General features: G+C 39.8%; 1 protein-coding gene across 1 annotated transcript; it reads right to left on the bottom strand.

The window, feature by feature from the left end:
* Positions 1-1231: 1231 nt before the first annotated feature.
* Positions 1232-13162, bottom strand: ube4a (ubiquitination factor E4A (UFD2 homolog, yeast)). Its single transcript, XM_061073072.1, has 20 exons — positions 13091-13162; positions 10272-10441; positions 9977-10153; positions 9286-9398; positions 9006-9158; positions 8736-8895; positions 8406-8608; positions 8003-8194; positions 7564-7897; positions 7298-7424; positions 6826-7133; positions 6341-6473; positions 6001-6191; positions 5555-5655; positions 5016-5129; positions 4570-4744; positions 4292-4472; positions 3940-4087; positions 3612-3769; positions 1232-3426 (listed from the first exon to the last, which is right to left on the bottom strand). The coding sequence occupies exons 2-20, from the start codon at positions 10399-10401 to the stop codon at positions 3291-3293; spliced, it is 3234 nt and encodes a 1077-aa protein (XP_060929055.1). The 5' UTR covers positions 10402-10441; positions 13091-13162; the 3' UTR covers positions 1232-3290.
* Between the last annotated feature and the right edge of the window lie 883 nt (positions 13163-14045).

Below are 14045 nucleotides of genomic sequence, written 5' to 3'. Positions count from 1 at the left end.
TTGTCATTTTTCATCAGCTGAACATATCTTCATTTAAATTCAATGTTCGTCAACTAAAACCTATTGTCTGTTTTAAAACCCAAACTAAACAACTCAATTACTGCTAAGTCGCAGGGATGATCCAGCCCCATGCCACTATGCTGCCATGGGTGGAACCAGGACAACAGTGGACACAGGAGCTGGGTCCGAACTCATGGGTAAGTTTGGCAGGCTGTCGTGTTGGCAGGACTTCAACCACCTATTCATTGCACAATATCTAATAATATGTTAATTTCAAAATAAAAATGAACACATTTCAAATTAAAAATATTTTATTTTTTTTAAATTAAATTAAATTAAAAAAATTAATTTAATTAAATTAAAAAAAAAAAAAATTAAAACTGCGCGCGCACATCCTGCGCAGAAGCCCACTGCGCAAATCCTGCAGAAGCCCATTGAGCAATCACCCCGATTATGGACATGATTAATGTTTATTTTTGTCGACATGACATGATATGCCATCAGTACAGCTGATTTCAGACTCTTTATATTTTTTGTTATATATTTTTATTGTTTTTTATGGCTTACAATTTTGTCTGCCTGTGTGTGCATCTGTATTAAGTCCAAAAGTTATTGTGGATGCATGACAGTTTGCGTGTGTATGTTGGGGGGCACCAATTTGAAAACTCGCCTAGGGTGCCAACATTGCCAGGGCCGGGCCTGAACGGCTGTCAAACAACACTACACACTAATGTCTGATTTGCCATCTTAGCTGTAATCTGGATGATATGTCTTACTATCAAAGGAAAGATGAAGAAATACACAATCCAACAAATGTGTGGTTCTACTATATAACTTGAGTGTCTCAATACTAATTGAGGGTCATTATAATAAAAACTATGAGTTGCTTGGAAAAGAAGTTCAGTTGAAAACCACAAAACAGATGGAAAAAAGCTAAACAAAGATGTGCGAGACAAAGTTAAGTTATTTTTAAAGTAGTAAAATATTCCAACATATAGTATTATCTTCAACATCAAATATTTATCTCAACTTTTTTCTAAATCAATGTATAAAATATTGACAACAATAATCTTACCTTCTACCTACGTCATGTACCTCTAAACATGTCTTTTGAGGTCCTCCTTTTCTGCTTGTTGTCAATTTCATGGTTGATCTCACGAACAAAAATACAATGTATATTTCCGTGTGTATTTAAATCAATCATATTTCTGAAAGAGAACATCACAGTGTCTTATATAACGCACATTAGTTTTTATTTTTTTAATCATACTGTACAATCAAAATAAACAATTTATGATCACAATTAAAACAAAAATATTGCAATATAATTTAACCCACGTAATCCTTCAGGTGGTAGATATTCAACAAACAGTTAGAGGGCATGCCAGCGAATACAGCTTTGTGTACATCTATCACAGTTTCCCATTTTATACAACCACACTAAAACTTGAATTAAAACCCTTTAATTGAAAAAGCTTCTCAAAAACAAGTTACCTTCTCTGATTTACGTTCATTTTCTACCTCCCTGCCTCTCTGAATCAAACTCTGACAAATTATGTCTCTTTAAAGAATGAAACAATTCAGATCTTCCTTTGCTTAAACTTACTGCAAGGCTCTTGGTTTTAGGCACCAGTTCTATTGATCAGTTGTTTGCCCACTCGCTAATTCACTATGCATTCACACAACAAAAACTCTGTTCAGCATCACTTAAAACCCGGTGATGTTAATTCGAAGGATGACAATGACCGCCAGTCAAAAATATTTGAACCCTATATTCTTGCTTTTTTGGTCCAATGTCAAGAAATATGGCTAATGGCAAGACCTTAAAATGAATATGAGCAGATGGTGAAGAATAAAAAAGTAATAAGATCTGATTTAGGAAATATCCACCTGAGAAGCCACTCAGCTTCGTCATAATAGGGACAAGACAAATCGATAAATGTTCAGAGAACAGATTTGCAGTGTTGGATGTTGTGAATATAAAAATTAGGTGTTTTTTTTGCAGTTGCTTGGCTCATTTCTCACCTCAGATTCATGCAGTCTGATTTTGATGAATAGGTAAGTGGAAATTCAGTAAAAACTCCAGTTCCATTACATAATGGTAATCAGTGCATAATCATTAGTTAACCACAGTCCACATTGATGTCAGCGTGACCTATAAACATTTTTCATACTCAAACCTGCGGTGCTAAAATATATTTTATCCTCTCACTATTATCCAACAACAATTTAAAGCCTTTACTCTTCCAAATATGTAAAGTGTATTTATTTTAAGGATGTAAAATTGCTTTAGGGAAGTGACCATCTGTGCCATATGTTTATCTTTTGTTCAACAATCAAGCAATTTTATTTTGCAATCTGGAGGTAGAGGTAATTTAATATGTTTTACAAAGGCTACATCCTAAAGTTATTATAAAATTAGAATAGTTATTCGACAGTATTTGAAAATGTTTAAATTCCTATATCCAACAGGAAACAACCCACCAGAAATGCTCACATCATCAGTTAGACTTAGTGCAGGTGCACTACAAGAAGTGAAGACCTATATGTATACATGTTAAAAAACACAGTATGTTTTTGTGCTATAGGTTTTGAAATACAGTTTATTTTCCAATAAATTATGTCCCACAGTATTCAGTTATATTTTTAATTACTTTACTTAAATTTTTGTGACTAACTCTATTTACATTGCTGCTTCAGATTAAACCAAAACTGCTCGAATATAGGGTGATCAAAACCTTCGAAAGGCAGTTTATCATGTATTCTTCATGAAGGTGAAATCAAGGTTAAATCATATATGACTCCATCAATCTTCTGCCTCATGAGTTCCCAAAAATACTCACCTTGCAGTATAAAACCTTGTTTTGGCCAGCTGCTCAGTCAGGAGTTCATTCAGTACATTCAACAAGATCTGTTGAATCTGATACATCTGGCCACAGCTCTGACTGTAATAATAACTAATCAATACACAGTGTTCAGGAGGGAAAGGAACCAGAGGTGATATCACCTAATGTTTAGAGTCAATGGAGTCAGCTGCTGTGCATGGATTTTGAAGTTGCCACCAGCTGGTGTGCTACAGTTTGTCTGGACTGTTGTCACAGAGAGAATCCAGTGATGATGAAGGCTGCATGAAAAGCCTAATGCAACATTAGTCAGATTGGAGGATTCAGAAGAACTCCACAGAGGAGAGCACACCGTGAATTAGCCAAGAAAGCAGAGGAGCACATGAGATGTGGGCCAGGAAAGAAAGGAAGGATTGAGTCATTGTTTGTCACAGCGAGGGATCACAGCTAGCCACTGGGTCCCAGCTGCAAGCTCTCCTGCTTATGCCTATCAAGCCACTGTAAAATCTGCTGTTTGAGGTCCTCGTTTGGCCTGATCTGGTCCATCGTGAGAGGACTGCGGTTGAAAGGGTCCGTCTGGTCACTGCAAAGAGGATACAGGCAATAAATTACTCATTTGACTCTTGCACACCAACCTTTTATTCTGTCATTATGCTCCCAAGTGTGAGTTATGATTCTACAGTCATCCCAGTTAGTAAGATTACAATGAATACCGGATGTTATTCTACTTGTGAAGTGAATTTCTAGGCATTGAAGGAAGTAACTTACCTAAGGAGATGTCTTGCTATAGTTGAGCGATCAACTGTTACGTTGGATGAGGGAAGAAGCACAGGATCCAGCATCAGAGTGGACATGATGGGGTCCAAGAACTCATCTGGAGCATCTGAATATGTCTCCTCGTCCTGCTGATGCCTATCTGCATGGGACTAAAACAGAAATGAAGAAAAATGTTAATCAACACCTTGTGGTTGTACAATATTAAAGACTTTTCTACTATATCCATATTTATCAGTCATCAGTACAGATTCAAAGGACAAATATTTGAAAAAGATAAAAACGTCCTCTTCTTATCAACATTTTCCAAATCAAATCTTACCTTTATTTTATCAGCAAGAACTCCAAAACCAACAATCATGTCACCAGGTTTGTTGATCTTCTTCAGTACCCTAACAGTCTGTGCAAAGAGGATAGGAGAGTACGACCGGCCGTCCTTTGGGACTGTAGCACAGAAACCCTCCTCATCACTGCCAAGGACAAAAACATGTTTTGGTTTAATTAGGGATCATGACAGAGTTTGCTTTGTAGCATGTAGTCAGCAATGTGCCACTGTATTTCTCTTCCAGATAATGAAGAACCAAACAAATTATATACAAGGAATAGAATAAAAACAGTTTATTTTCTTTTTCTCATGTGTATTCAGTTTGTACATGCTGTGTGTGACAACATACCCCAGGTGCAGGTAGATGGTGCAGATATCAGAAACAAGCTGCTGGGGCTTGAAGTCGAACTCACTGAAGTCCTTGACTTTAAGGGCGCCCATCTTAGGACCCACTAGGTGCTGCAGGAAGTAGTTCAGCATTGAGATGATCCTCTCAGCCAGGAAGGGATGCACAAAGATCCCCTTGATATCTGGAGAGGGAATCATAGAAAAGGAAAACAAACGTGAATGGATAAAGATAATGATTCATTAATACAGAGTCACATATAAAAATCATTTCTGCCTTACCTGAGGTGAGAAAGGCCAGTGTGCCGATGGTCTCATTCGACATGATGTTGTGGAAGCGTCCCAGCTGTCCCAACATCTGCAGGCTCGACTCTTTCTCTCTTCGGGCATCGGGGGCCAGGCCTTCCCACTCCCCTCGATCACGCTCCAGCTGCAGAACCTTGATTTTACTCAGGTACTGTGAAAAAAGAATTACATATTATTAAGATCATGAAAATAGTGACAGAGTGTTAAAAGTAAAAGTAAGCTATTGCTAAAGATTTCAATAAATGGATGCTAACAATTTTATATTTCCGTATTGCTTCAAAAGAACCAAATCTGTGCATGACTGGGAGCAGTTTTTTTTAAATTCCTGCTAATGTGAAACTAGAATTTACCACCAACGAAATAATTAGGAGCACCACTACAGACAAAAATAGGTCAATATGCAGTGAACCTCGTGAACTCACCTGAATAGCCTCATCTAGCAGGAAGATGGCATCATTCATCAGTAAGTTGAGGTACCTGAGGAACAGAGGGGGGTTCATGGCCTCCAGGTTCACAGATGCATAGGCGGCCAAATGCTGAAACGAGAGATATTACATCAAATGAAGAGAACATGATGGGATCAATGTTCTTTCATATAAATTCTGTTACATTTCGCAGTCCATATTATGAGTGTAGACCTTTTGACTTTCCATGTCCTTTACTACTCCTCTCACAACTGAACACTATTTGGCTGAGATGTGGTAAAAGTGTCTAATACTAATACTGTAATCATAATAATACATGTTTTACGGAACCTATTAATAAGCCATTAGTGGTGAAAGGATAGAGAATATCCTTGATAGAAAGGTATTTGAAAAGTTTACAGTGTCTCACTATTGGAACAGCAAACAATATTATTCTGGCAGCCACTGACTGGAAGTCACACAGAAACCTGAAAATGAACTTCTTGTCAACATATCACCATCTCAAAACGCCGTCAAAAACACAGATACCTCATTACCTTGATGCTCTCTCTGTAGCTTTCTTTGCCCCACATGTACTTGAGGATGGGATACATGGGCCTTCTGTAGTTGAATTTCTGTTCAAACTGATGAGGATCCCCTGAAATAGAGTGAGGAAAGGTAAATAAAACAACGTGCTTCATTGATGCCTTCTATTTGTTGTCACTTAGCCCAGCTCCTCTCCTTATCTTGTTCTGTAGAACACACACAGCTGTGCACACACAGTCCAACCTCTGTCAGTCTTTGCAATAATACCATTATTGCCTTTAAACAGTTTATTTTGACTCTTTTCAAGTGTGCACACTTGTAACAGCTTCTGTTCAATCTATGGATGTAAGTATGACTTATGATATATGATCTTCATGACTTTTCCAAGTTCAGTGAAGTCTCCATCCACAGCTAACACTAGCTAGCCAAAAACCTGTGAGGAATACAACTGATTCACCTGTGAATTCAATGTCTACGAACACACTGATGAGGGCCTCGGCCAGCTGAGGTGCATATTTGTAGGAACAGAACACTCTCTCTCGCTGGAAGATGATTGGCTGAGCAGCACCAGTAGACACAGGCTCCATGTGTGGCATCACTGCCTCTAGGACCTCCGCAAGCTTTGCTCTTAAGTGTGGGTTCTTCATCCTGTTTGAGGAAGCGGACAAACAGGCTTTGAGCATTATCTGAACATTTTATTAGGATCAGAACTAGATGAGCTTCCTTCCTCCTTTCAGTTCAACAGAAAACTGTTTACATAACAGTCATGATTTTTTAATGTAAGAGAAAAAACATACCTGTCCACATTACCCATGAAGACAGTGATGAAGTTGAGAATCTGCTCCAGACTTTCTGCAGAAGTTTCCAAAACATCGTCTGCAAACCGCCGCAAAAAGATGAAAAAATCTCCCATGTTTTCTGCAAAAAACTCTGACAAACACACAAAGATGCACTTTAGCCATGACTGTCATGTTAAGGAGTGTGTAGCATTGCTATCAGCTATATATAACCCAGAGTTAGAGACTTAAATAGCAGGACCGAAAACTATCTGAACTTTTACCAGGGGAAGATGCTGTTAAATAAAATTAGCTTTCTGTCAATTATTGTGAGGCCAGTTGAAGCATATAGGTTCCAGTTAAAAAAGTAAAAAAGGGAATAATCCTGATCCAATTTAAGATGGAGAAAGTTACAGAGAAACTCCGCTGATCTCATTGGGCCGCTCGACAAAGCAAAAAGGTATTTTTCTATGAACTTATATTGTGCATTGAATGATCTGACCTACCTGGTACGTAGCAGAGCACAGTATTCTGCAGCGAGGGCAGGGGGAAACTGAGTGCTACATGTTCAGGCCCCTGGTTTCCCATTCCAAGCTGTACCATCAGCGCAGCAGTGGAAGCTTGGAGGTTAAGGCAGCTTTGCAGCATAGCAGGCTGCGTAGTGGCAGCTTTGGTTGACAGATACACAATCATCAGACGCTCAAACTGCTCAAGGAGCTGCTCCGACATCGGGTTGCCACTCCGCTGGGCCTCTTGCCACGTCACCTGGAGCCGGTGGAGAGACTGGTTCATCTTCACCATCTGCTCATGGAGTCTGCACACGGACATTGTGCATGGACATTAACAGAGCAAGACAAAAAGGGTTAATGCTGAAATACGGTGAAAACATGAGAAAAGTACAGCTTCACTTTAAAGGCTTTAGTTGAGATAAGTCTAAAATTGCTATTTTAACTGGATAGAAAAGATATTGGTATGTACCTGTGGAAGCCTAGATGCTGTGTGAGCTGTGTGAGGATGAGGTTTTCAGTCAGCAGGCTGTAGGACTGTGCAGACTCCACCGGCTGTTGAGGGGGCAGAGGGATCAGACAGGTTTCCTTGTCGAGACCTGAAATGAACGACAGGGGATCATTTAGTTTTACTCAATTTTTACTACTAAAACATAACTACTGTATTATAGAACTACAATAACAAAATAATGCCTATAAAATGATAAGTGTTATTGACAATCATTCACATATATTCACCTTTTGCGTGCACATTGCGATTACGCCTCTCTTCTTCGCTCAGCTCTTTGAGGGCGCAGTAGGTTGGGTTGAAGGTGAGCAGTTTGGGCGAACGAGGCCTGCAGAAAGGCTGGCACAGCTTCAGTAGGGCGGCACCCAAGTTTAAAAAGAATGCATCTGAAGCGTACATCTGGAAGAAGATCTCTGGCATCTGATTGGCCCATATCTTTGCCCGTCCAGCGTTAGCCTGCAGACAGTTGCCCAGCCACGAGAGCAGGAGGTGACGCGTCTCACCAGATCTCTGGAGCAAGTTTTTCAAGATTTGGTGCAGCTTGTCTTGAAACTGGCCCATAAACTGTAACATATGAACATCAAAGACAATCAGCCCAGATGTTTTTGTAGTTTAAAGACAATACTGTAGTTTTGCAGCAAAAATGATGATTCAAATCATTCTGTGGACCTGGTGGATGTTGGCCTCCTGGACCTTTGTCTCCTGGGCACTGGAGCGGGAGGGGTTCAGGAAATAGCCATGTCCCTCCACCACACCTGGGGTTCTTAACAAGCAGGAGATACTCAGCACTGCCCCCAATAGGGTTTTCTGGTACTGCAAACCATTGGTTGGGTCTTTGGGCTGAATGTATTCCATCAGTACCTGAGAAAAAAAAAAGAGTCATTTTGGGAATGATTTGGAAAGATAGGGCAACTACAGAACAAATATTAGGTAACACTGTCAAATGTTATGGTATTTCAGTCTATTATTGTATGTTATATGATAAGAAGTAAGCAGGAAAACGTTAGGGTAGATTTCAAAAGGTAGATTACAATGACATTTGCAGATATAATGTCTATGTGTGTCAACTGACCTTAGCAATATCTTTTTGGTGGCTGAAGTACAGGAGAACGTCTAAGTAGGAGTAGAGGAGAGGCTGACAGAGGTCCATGTCTTTGATGCGTCCATGGAAGATATCAAACACTGGTACTATCACCTCTGCGAAGGTACGCACCTCCTGGTCAGAGAGCAGGGCGGCAGTTACCTCCTCCACAAACTCAACCACCTCTTCTGACTCTGAAACACAACAGTTTTTTAAGTGGAGAAAAACTATTTACAGAGAAAAATGCCAAGACAAGGGTAAAAGGAAGGGAGGAAAAAAAGGCAACAAATGAAAGGAAACTGTCAACAACACTAAACGTACGGGCTCCGTTGAAACCTTCCAGCAGCAGGTCGAAGAGCTGCTCGTAGATATTCTGGGTGACGTAGATCTCTGGGGTGAGCAGAACTGTCCGTGTGTTAGCAACCGTCAGATTCTTACAACGCACAGCAAACGACAGTAGCTTCTCTGGTACCTTCGTCACCTGGGGGACAGATATTGAGAAAATGTCCAACTACCAAGATTAGTCTAAAAACAGTGCTAAAACAGAGAAGTTTAGTGCAACATATAGATTGATGTAGAAAAATCTTGCACCTCTTCTTTAGATCTCTGGTAACAAGCAAAAAGGTAAGGGATGGCACATTTCTCTCCAGCGTCGCGGTCCGCAGATAGATTCAGAGCACTGCATGATGTCATGTAGATGAGGTGGTTTCCTGGCTCTGGCAGCAGCAGACGGTTAAACAGACCCTGAGGAACAGAGGGAAACATCACAGATACAGATCAGGCCGTGTAATAGGTTTATTGAGAGGAGAGAAACAAGACGTGGCAACTAACTAAAGTGTGGTGTCATGAAAACCCGTTGTTGACATCTGACCTGGTCTATGTTGTCCATGTCCAGCCAGTCCTGTCCATCCAGATCTGCAGCCATCTCCTCCAGATACACACAACGAGGGGGGATCCCATTACCTCCTCTCAGACTGGGATCACCTGGGGTTGAATATAGAGTCAGATTTTATAAAATAAAGTCTGCTTGTATGTAATGTTATACCTAACATCCCATGAAGCTTAAGTCCGACAATCATGAATTCTGGAAATAAATCAAAAGCCCAATATAGAATAAAATAAACACAGGGGGATTAAGTGCACAGCATGTGTTTACTCTGGTATATTTGAGAGGGAGGTGGAAGAGGAATTCATTGAAATGGCTCTCTGTGAAACCCGAGGGGCTTTTAGTCTGCATTTCATGAAAATCATGATTCATTCTTAAACCGTCACAGCGCTGGAGAGATGTAACCGTCTCACTGGGAGACCTCTCAGTGGGTGAGGGCTTTGTTCTGTCTTAAAAGGTGGTGAGTCATCCGTTATTTACTGGAAACTTCTAAATTGATTTTCAAGAACAGCAACATCCACCGACACCACCGAACAAAACATACTATGCTATTATTTGCAAACAACGTTTTGAGACAGCTATAACTCTGAGTGTTCCCAGTCAAAAAACAAAATAAAGGGTAGCTTGTACCCTCCCGAGTGAGTTAATACCCAATAATTTGTCTCCTTTTACTTACTGTTGTCTAGAGTGATGAGAAATATGCGCTGGATCATGTGATTGACATTGAGCTGTTCACACAGCTCCTGGCGGGAGCGGAATGAGCGACTGATCTCTGCCACAGATTCGTCATTTTCATCAACGCTGTCTGACACAGAGTTTTCTGAGTCCGACTGGCTCTCCCCGGAGTCCTCCACTGTGACACCAGATACAGGGTTTAAGTGTGAAACCATGTGGATTTACTTGAGTTAGATGTTAGTATGACCTTATCTGACTCGAAATAAAAGCAGAGGATCAGATAACTCTTTTCTTACGTGGTGGTTCAGCTGACTGCGGTTCCGGTTTCTGGCCTGATGCAAACTGTTTAGCATCAGCCAGTGAGCTGAAGAGGGCAGCGAAAGGGTTGCAGGAGATGTTCTGGTTGTTGTTGCCCTGGTCAGTCATCTCACTGGGGCTCAACTCTCACTCCATCCAAGATCCCAGCCTTAGGGAGCAATTCAGACATGATAAATAAGTGGCATATGCGCAGGACTTGTAACAACCAGGTAAGGGATTAGTGAGCCTGTGCAGCATATTACCACATATACATGAAATTATCATTTCCATCAGTGTCTAATTATTATCAACACCACCATTGACTGTATACAGTCTATGATCACAACCTCAACCTTACAATTAAATGTGATATTTAACAGCTTACTTTCATTTACTATCATCACTTCTTTTAGATTAAATTGAACTTTTTGTCTCCATCAAATTATGATTATACTTTAAATCAGAAAGCATTATAATAAATGTCATTCTCCGTCTCTTTTGTAGGGGGACAGTTTAAAGCCAACGTCACAATGAAGAAGTGCAAATGGGTCAATAGCGCAAAGTTTCCGGTAAATTTCCAAAAACTTTCCATGGGAAGTTAAGCTAGGGAATTTGGGGAATTTTGAAAAAAAAAATAAAAATACACAAATTAAACGCTGAGCTATAAAAACATCATTCAAAAGTCTATTTGAAAGATGTATGGAATGCAGCACACGCTGCACATTGAATTTCAACCCTCCACTGTGCATTCTTCCATCACATGCACAGATAATTCCCAGCATCCTTCACACTACAGCAGGGCTGTTGAGGCCTGCTGTAGTGTGCAGGACTAGTCAGGTAAGTTTCAATGATATTACTGGGGAAAATACATTTGCATGCTGATTGAGGATTGTTCATCTGTTCATCTAGCCTATTTCCATACATTTATCCATCAATTATAAAATATTTTTACACATTCCAATTGTTTGGCTAACTATTTATATCTCTGGCATTGCATTAGTGTTTTTTTACATACTTTTTCTCATCTTATTCTACAGAACAATGCCACGTGCACTATCTCGTGATGAGACATTTAACCCCATCCAATGTAGGAGGAAAGGCTGTGTACATTTGCAAATACTGTGCAAAGACCTATTTTCAGAATGACACGAGGCAGAAGCGTATAGTCAAGTGCCCAAAGTTTCCTCAGGGCTCAAATCAGCCTATGACAAAACAAAATGTTAATATTTGTCTGTATATGACAAGGTAAATACAGTTAGTATAAATTACCCACAACATTTCCAGTTTATTCCCCTTAATTCCCGTTAATTCCTGTTAATTCCCGTATATTTCCGTATATTCCCATGGAAAGTTTACAACTTTGAATATTCCCGGAATTTTGCAACCCTATTCATGTGTCTTTAGTACTGGTTCAACCCTCCTCACTGTCTGGATACTACACTCATTTACTCAGTCCAATATTGTCATAAACAATAAATATCATAAAAGCACTCTTCTGCCCACTCCCCCACCTCCGCACTCTGGTGTACTTTTTACACCAGCCTGTAACAGAAATGACAATTCCTGTATTGACAGCTGGTTCAGCCAGTTTGTCTACTGTCTCCAAAATGCTGATAGATACAGAGATGCACAAGTTTTACACTTCATTAAACTCCACATTTCTCTACGTTTGACTGTTGCACAAAAACAAACAACCAAAAGGTATATTTTCACTTTGGCTTCATGAAGTACTGATGGAAAACGTTCGCTATTTTCTGGCATTTAATAGACTGAACAATCAATCAATGTATTAAAAAAATAACTGTATGTTACACTGATGGTGAAAATAACTGATTGCATTATATAGAAAACCTCAATTCCTTTTCATTCTAGAAAACGTGATAGAGGTATGTAAACACAACTTTACAACATGAGCTCAATCAAATCTAAAAATAATGTTTTAAAACTACAGTCCTTTTATTAACCAAGGCCACAACACAATATTTGGACGGAGGGCCCTTCACTGTTGGTGTTGCACTCGAACAGTGAGGCCCACAACTTGAGGGCCTTTGGTCAGATTGTAATCTAGTGTTGGGTCATTCATCACATCTGCAGTTGTACATTTTGATAAGGACTTTCTAAATGGATTTGTGGTCAGAGGTCCTGCAGCATTATTAGAAGATAATCGGTCAAACAGACTCGGAAGGAGAGGGGGTCTCCTTGTGCTCCTGCTGCACAAGGATTTTCCACAACCTGGAAGTTTTCCGTATTAAAGGCTTATTACTAATTTGTAAAGCATAAATGAATGGCACGATTAAAGAGTGATTTAGGGATTATAACCCTTAGCTGCTGCCTCATCAGACAGTGGCACTGGAACCGGTTCTGGCGGGACTACAAAGCCTCTGTCATGACAATCAGACCCAACAGAGCTGATCCTCATGCCCACAGTGTGACACCGAGCTGCGGACTCACAGGCACCACACCGACGGTCCGTACCGGTCCCCGGACTCTGCTCGGTGCTTCAGCCTCACGTTGCAGCAGCGTGTCCCGGTTAATCACAAGTTCAACACCTCACACCGATAACACACGTCCTTCTCCGGGCCTGGCTCTCTGACGACCCTCCATTGCTCCGGATCACAGGTGTCACTTCCCCGCTGAGGGGCTTCAAAGCCCAGCTTTAGCCTCGTGACGCTAGTTAGCTGACGAGCTAGCTAGCTAGCTAAGCTGTCATGGGGTCAACCACGGCTGCATTTCAGCTTCGATTTAACAAACTGTTACGTGGAATTCGTCTACGACCAGTTTACACAACGAATAGGAACAATAAAGAGTGATGTCGTACCTGTTTGACGGGAGGAGGTGTGTGTTTGTGGTTTAAACAAATGGATCCTACGAAACCAGAGGGAGTTCCTTAGTAAACAGTAATCATCTACGTCATCAAACTGAGACGGAGCATCCTGTCTGCTGAGTAACTTTTTTTATTCTTCAAAGAAATAAAATAAATTGTGGAAAAGTAATAAAACAGCATTCAGTGTACAGCTTTATGAATAGTAAATATATATAATCATCTCACATCCCCAACAGTTAAACTAGATTCACACAAAAATTTAGAGAGAATATATAATCTTATAAATAAAGAGCAGTTTCAGATTGAATATTATTTTTATCTGTTTTAAGGAAGAATAAAGGAAAGTGCTTTGCTTTACAATATTCTTGGCAGAACTGCGTTGGATCTATTTAGTTTAAAATGCATCATGGATGGATTAACATCTCAGGCAATACAAATGTTGGCAGACACAAACTAACCCGTTGTCTTTAGTTTAAATAGCTGAACAATACATTCACAGAAAATAAATTGGCGTTAATTAGGGCCCCAGCACTGACAGGCACTGCGAGACGTGTAAGGATTATTATTATTATTCAGGCAAATGAATTGGCTTTTTGAGGGCTTTAATTCCCATTTATTTTGAGATAAGAAGTTTGGTGGAATTGAAGTAAATTCCGTGTTGGGTACATGAGGTATGACAGAGGACTTAAATAAGAATTTAGTTCCGCATTGATTGCACAATATCTTACACTATGTAAATTAAACAAACTAAAATAAATAAATATCGCTTCTGCGCAGGATTTATTTAATTTAATAATACAAAATTTAGAAAATCATTTTGATATATTTTTCATTTATTCATTTATTTTTGTTTTTATGTGTCCTATGAAAACAAAGTAAACTTCTTGACTGATATGCAATCTAAATCTGTTAGCTTAATTATTAGCTATTTTTTTCTATTGTCTGGTAT

This window comes from Limanda limanda, chromosome 6 (genome assembly GCF_963576545.1).
Source record: "Limanda limanda chromosome 6, fLimLim1.1, whole genome shotgun sequence".
Taxonomy (NCBI): domain Eukaryota; kingdom Metazoa; phylum Chordata; class Actinopteri; order Pleuronectiformes; family Pleuronectidae; genus Limanda; species Limanda limanda.
Note: the sequence above shows the minus strand (reverse complement) of the source record. Positions and strands in the feature narration are given on the sequence as shown.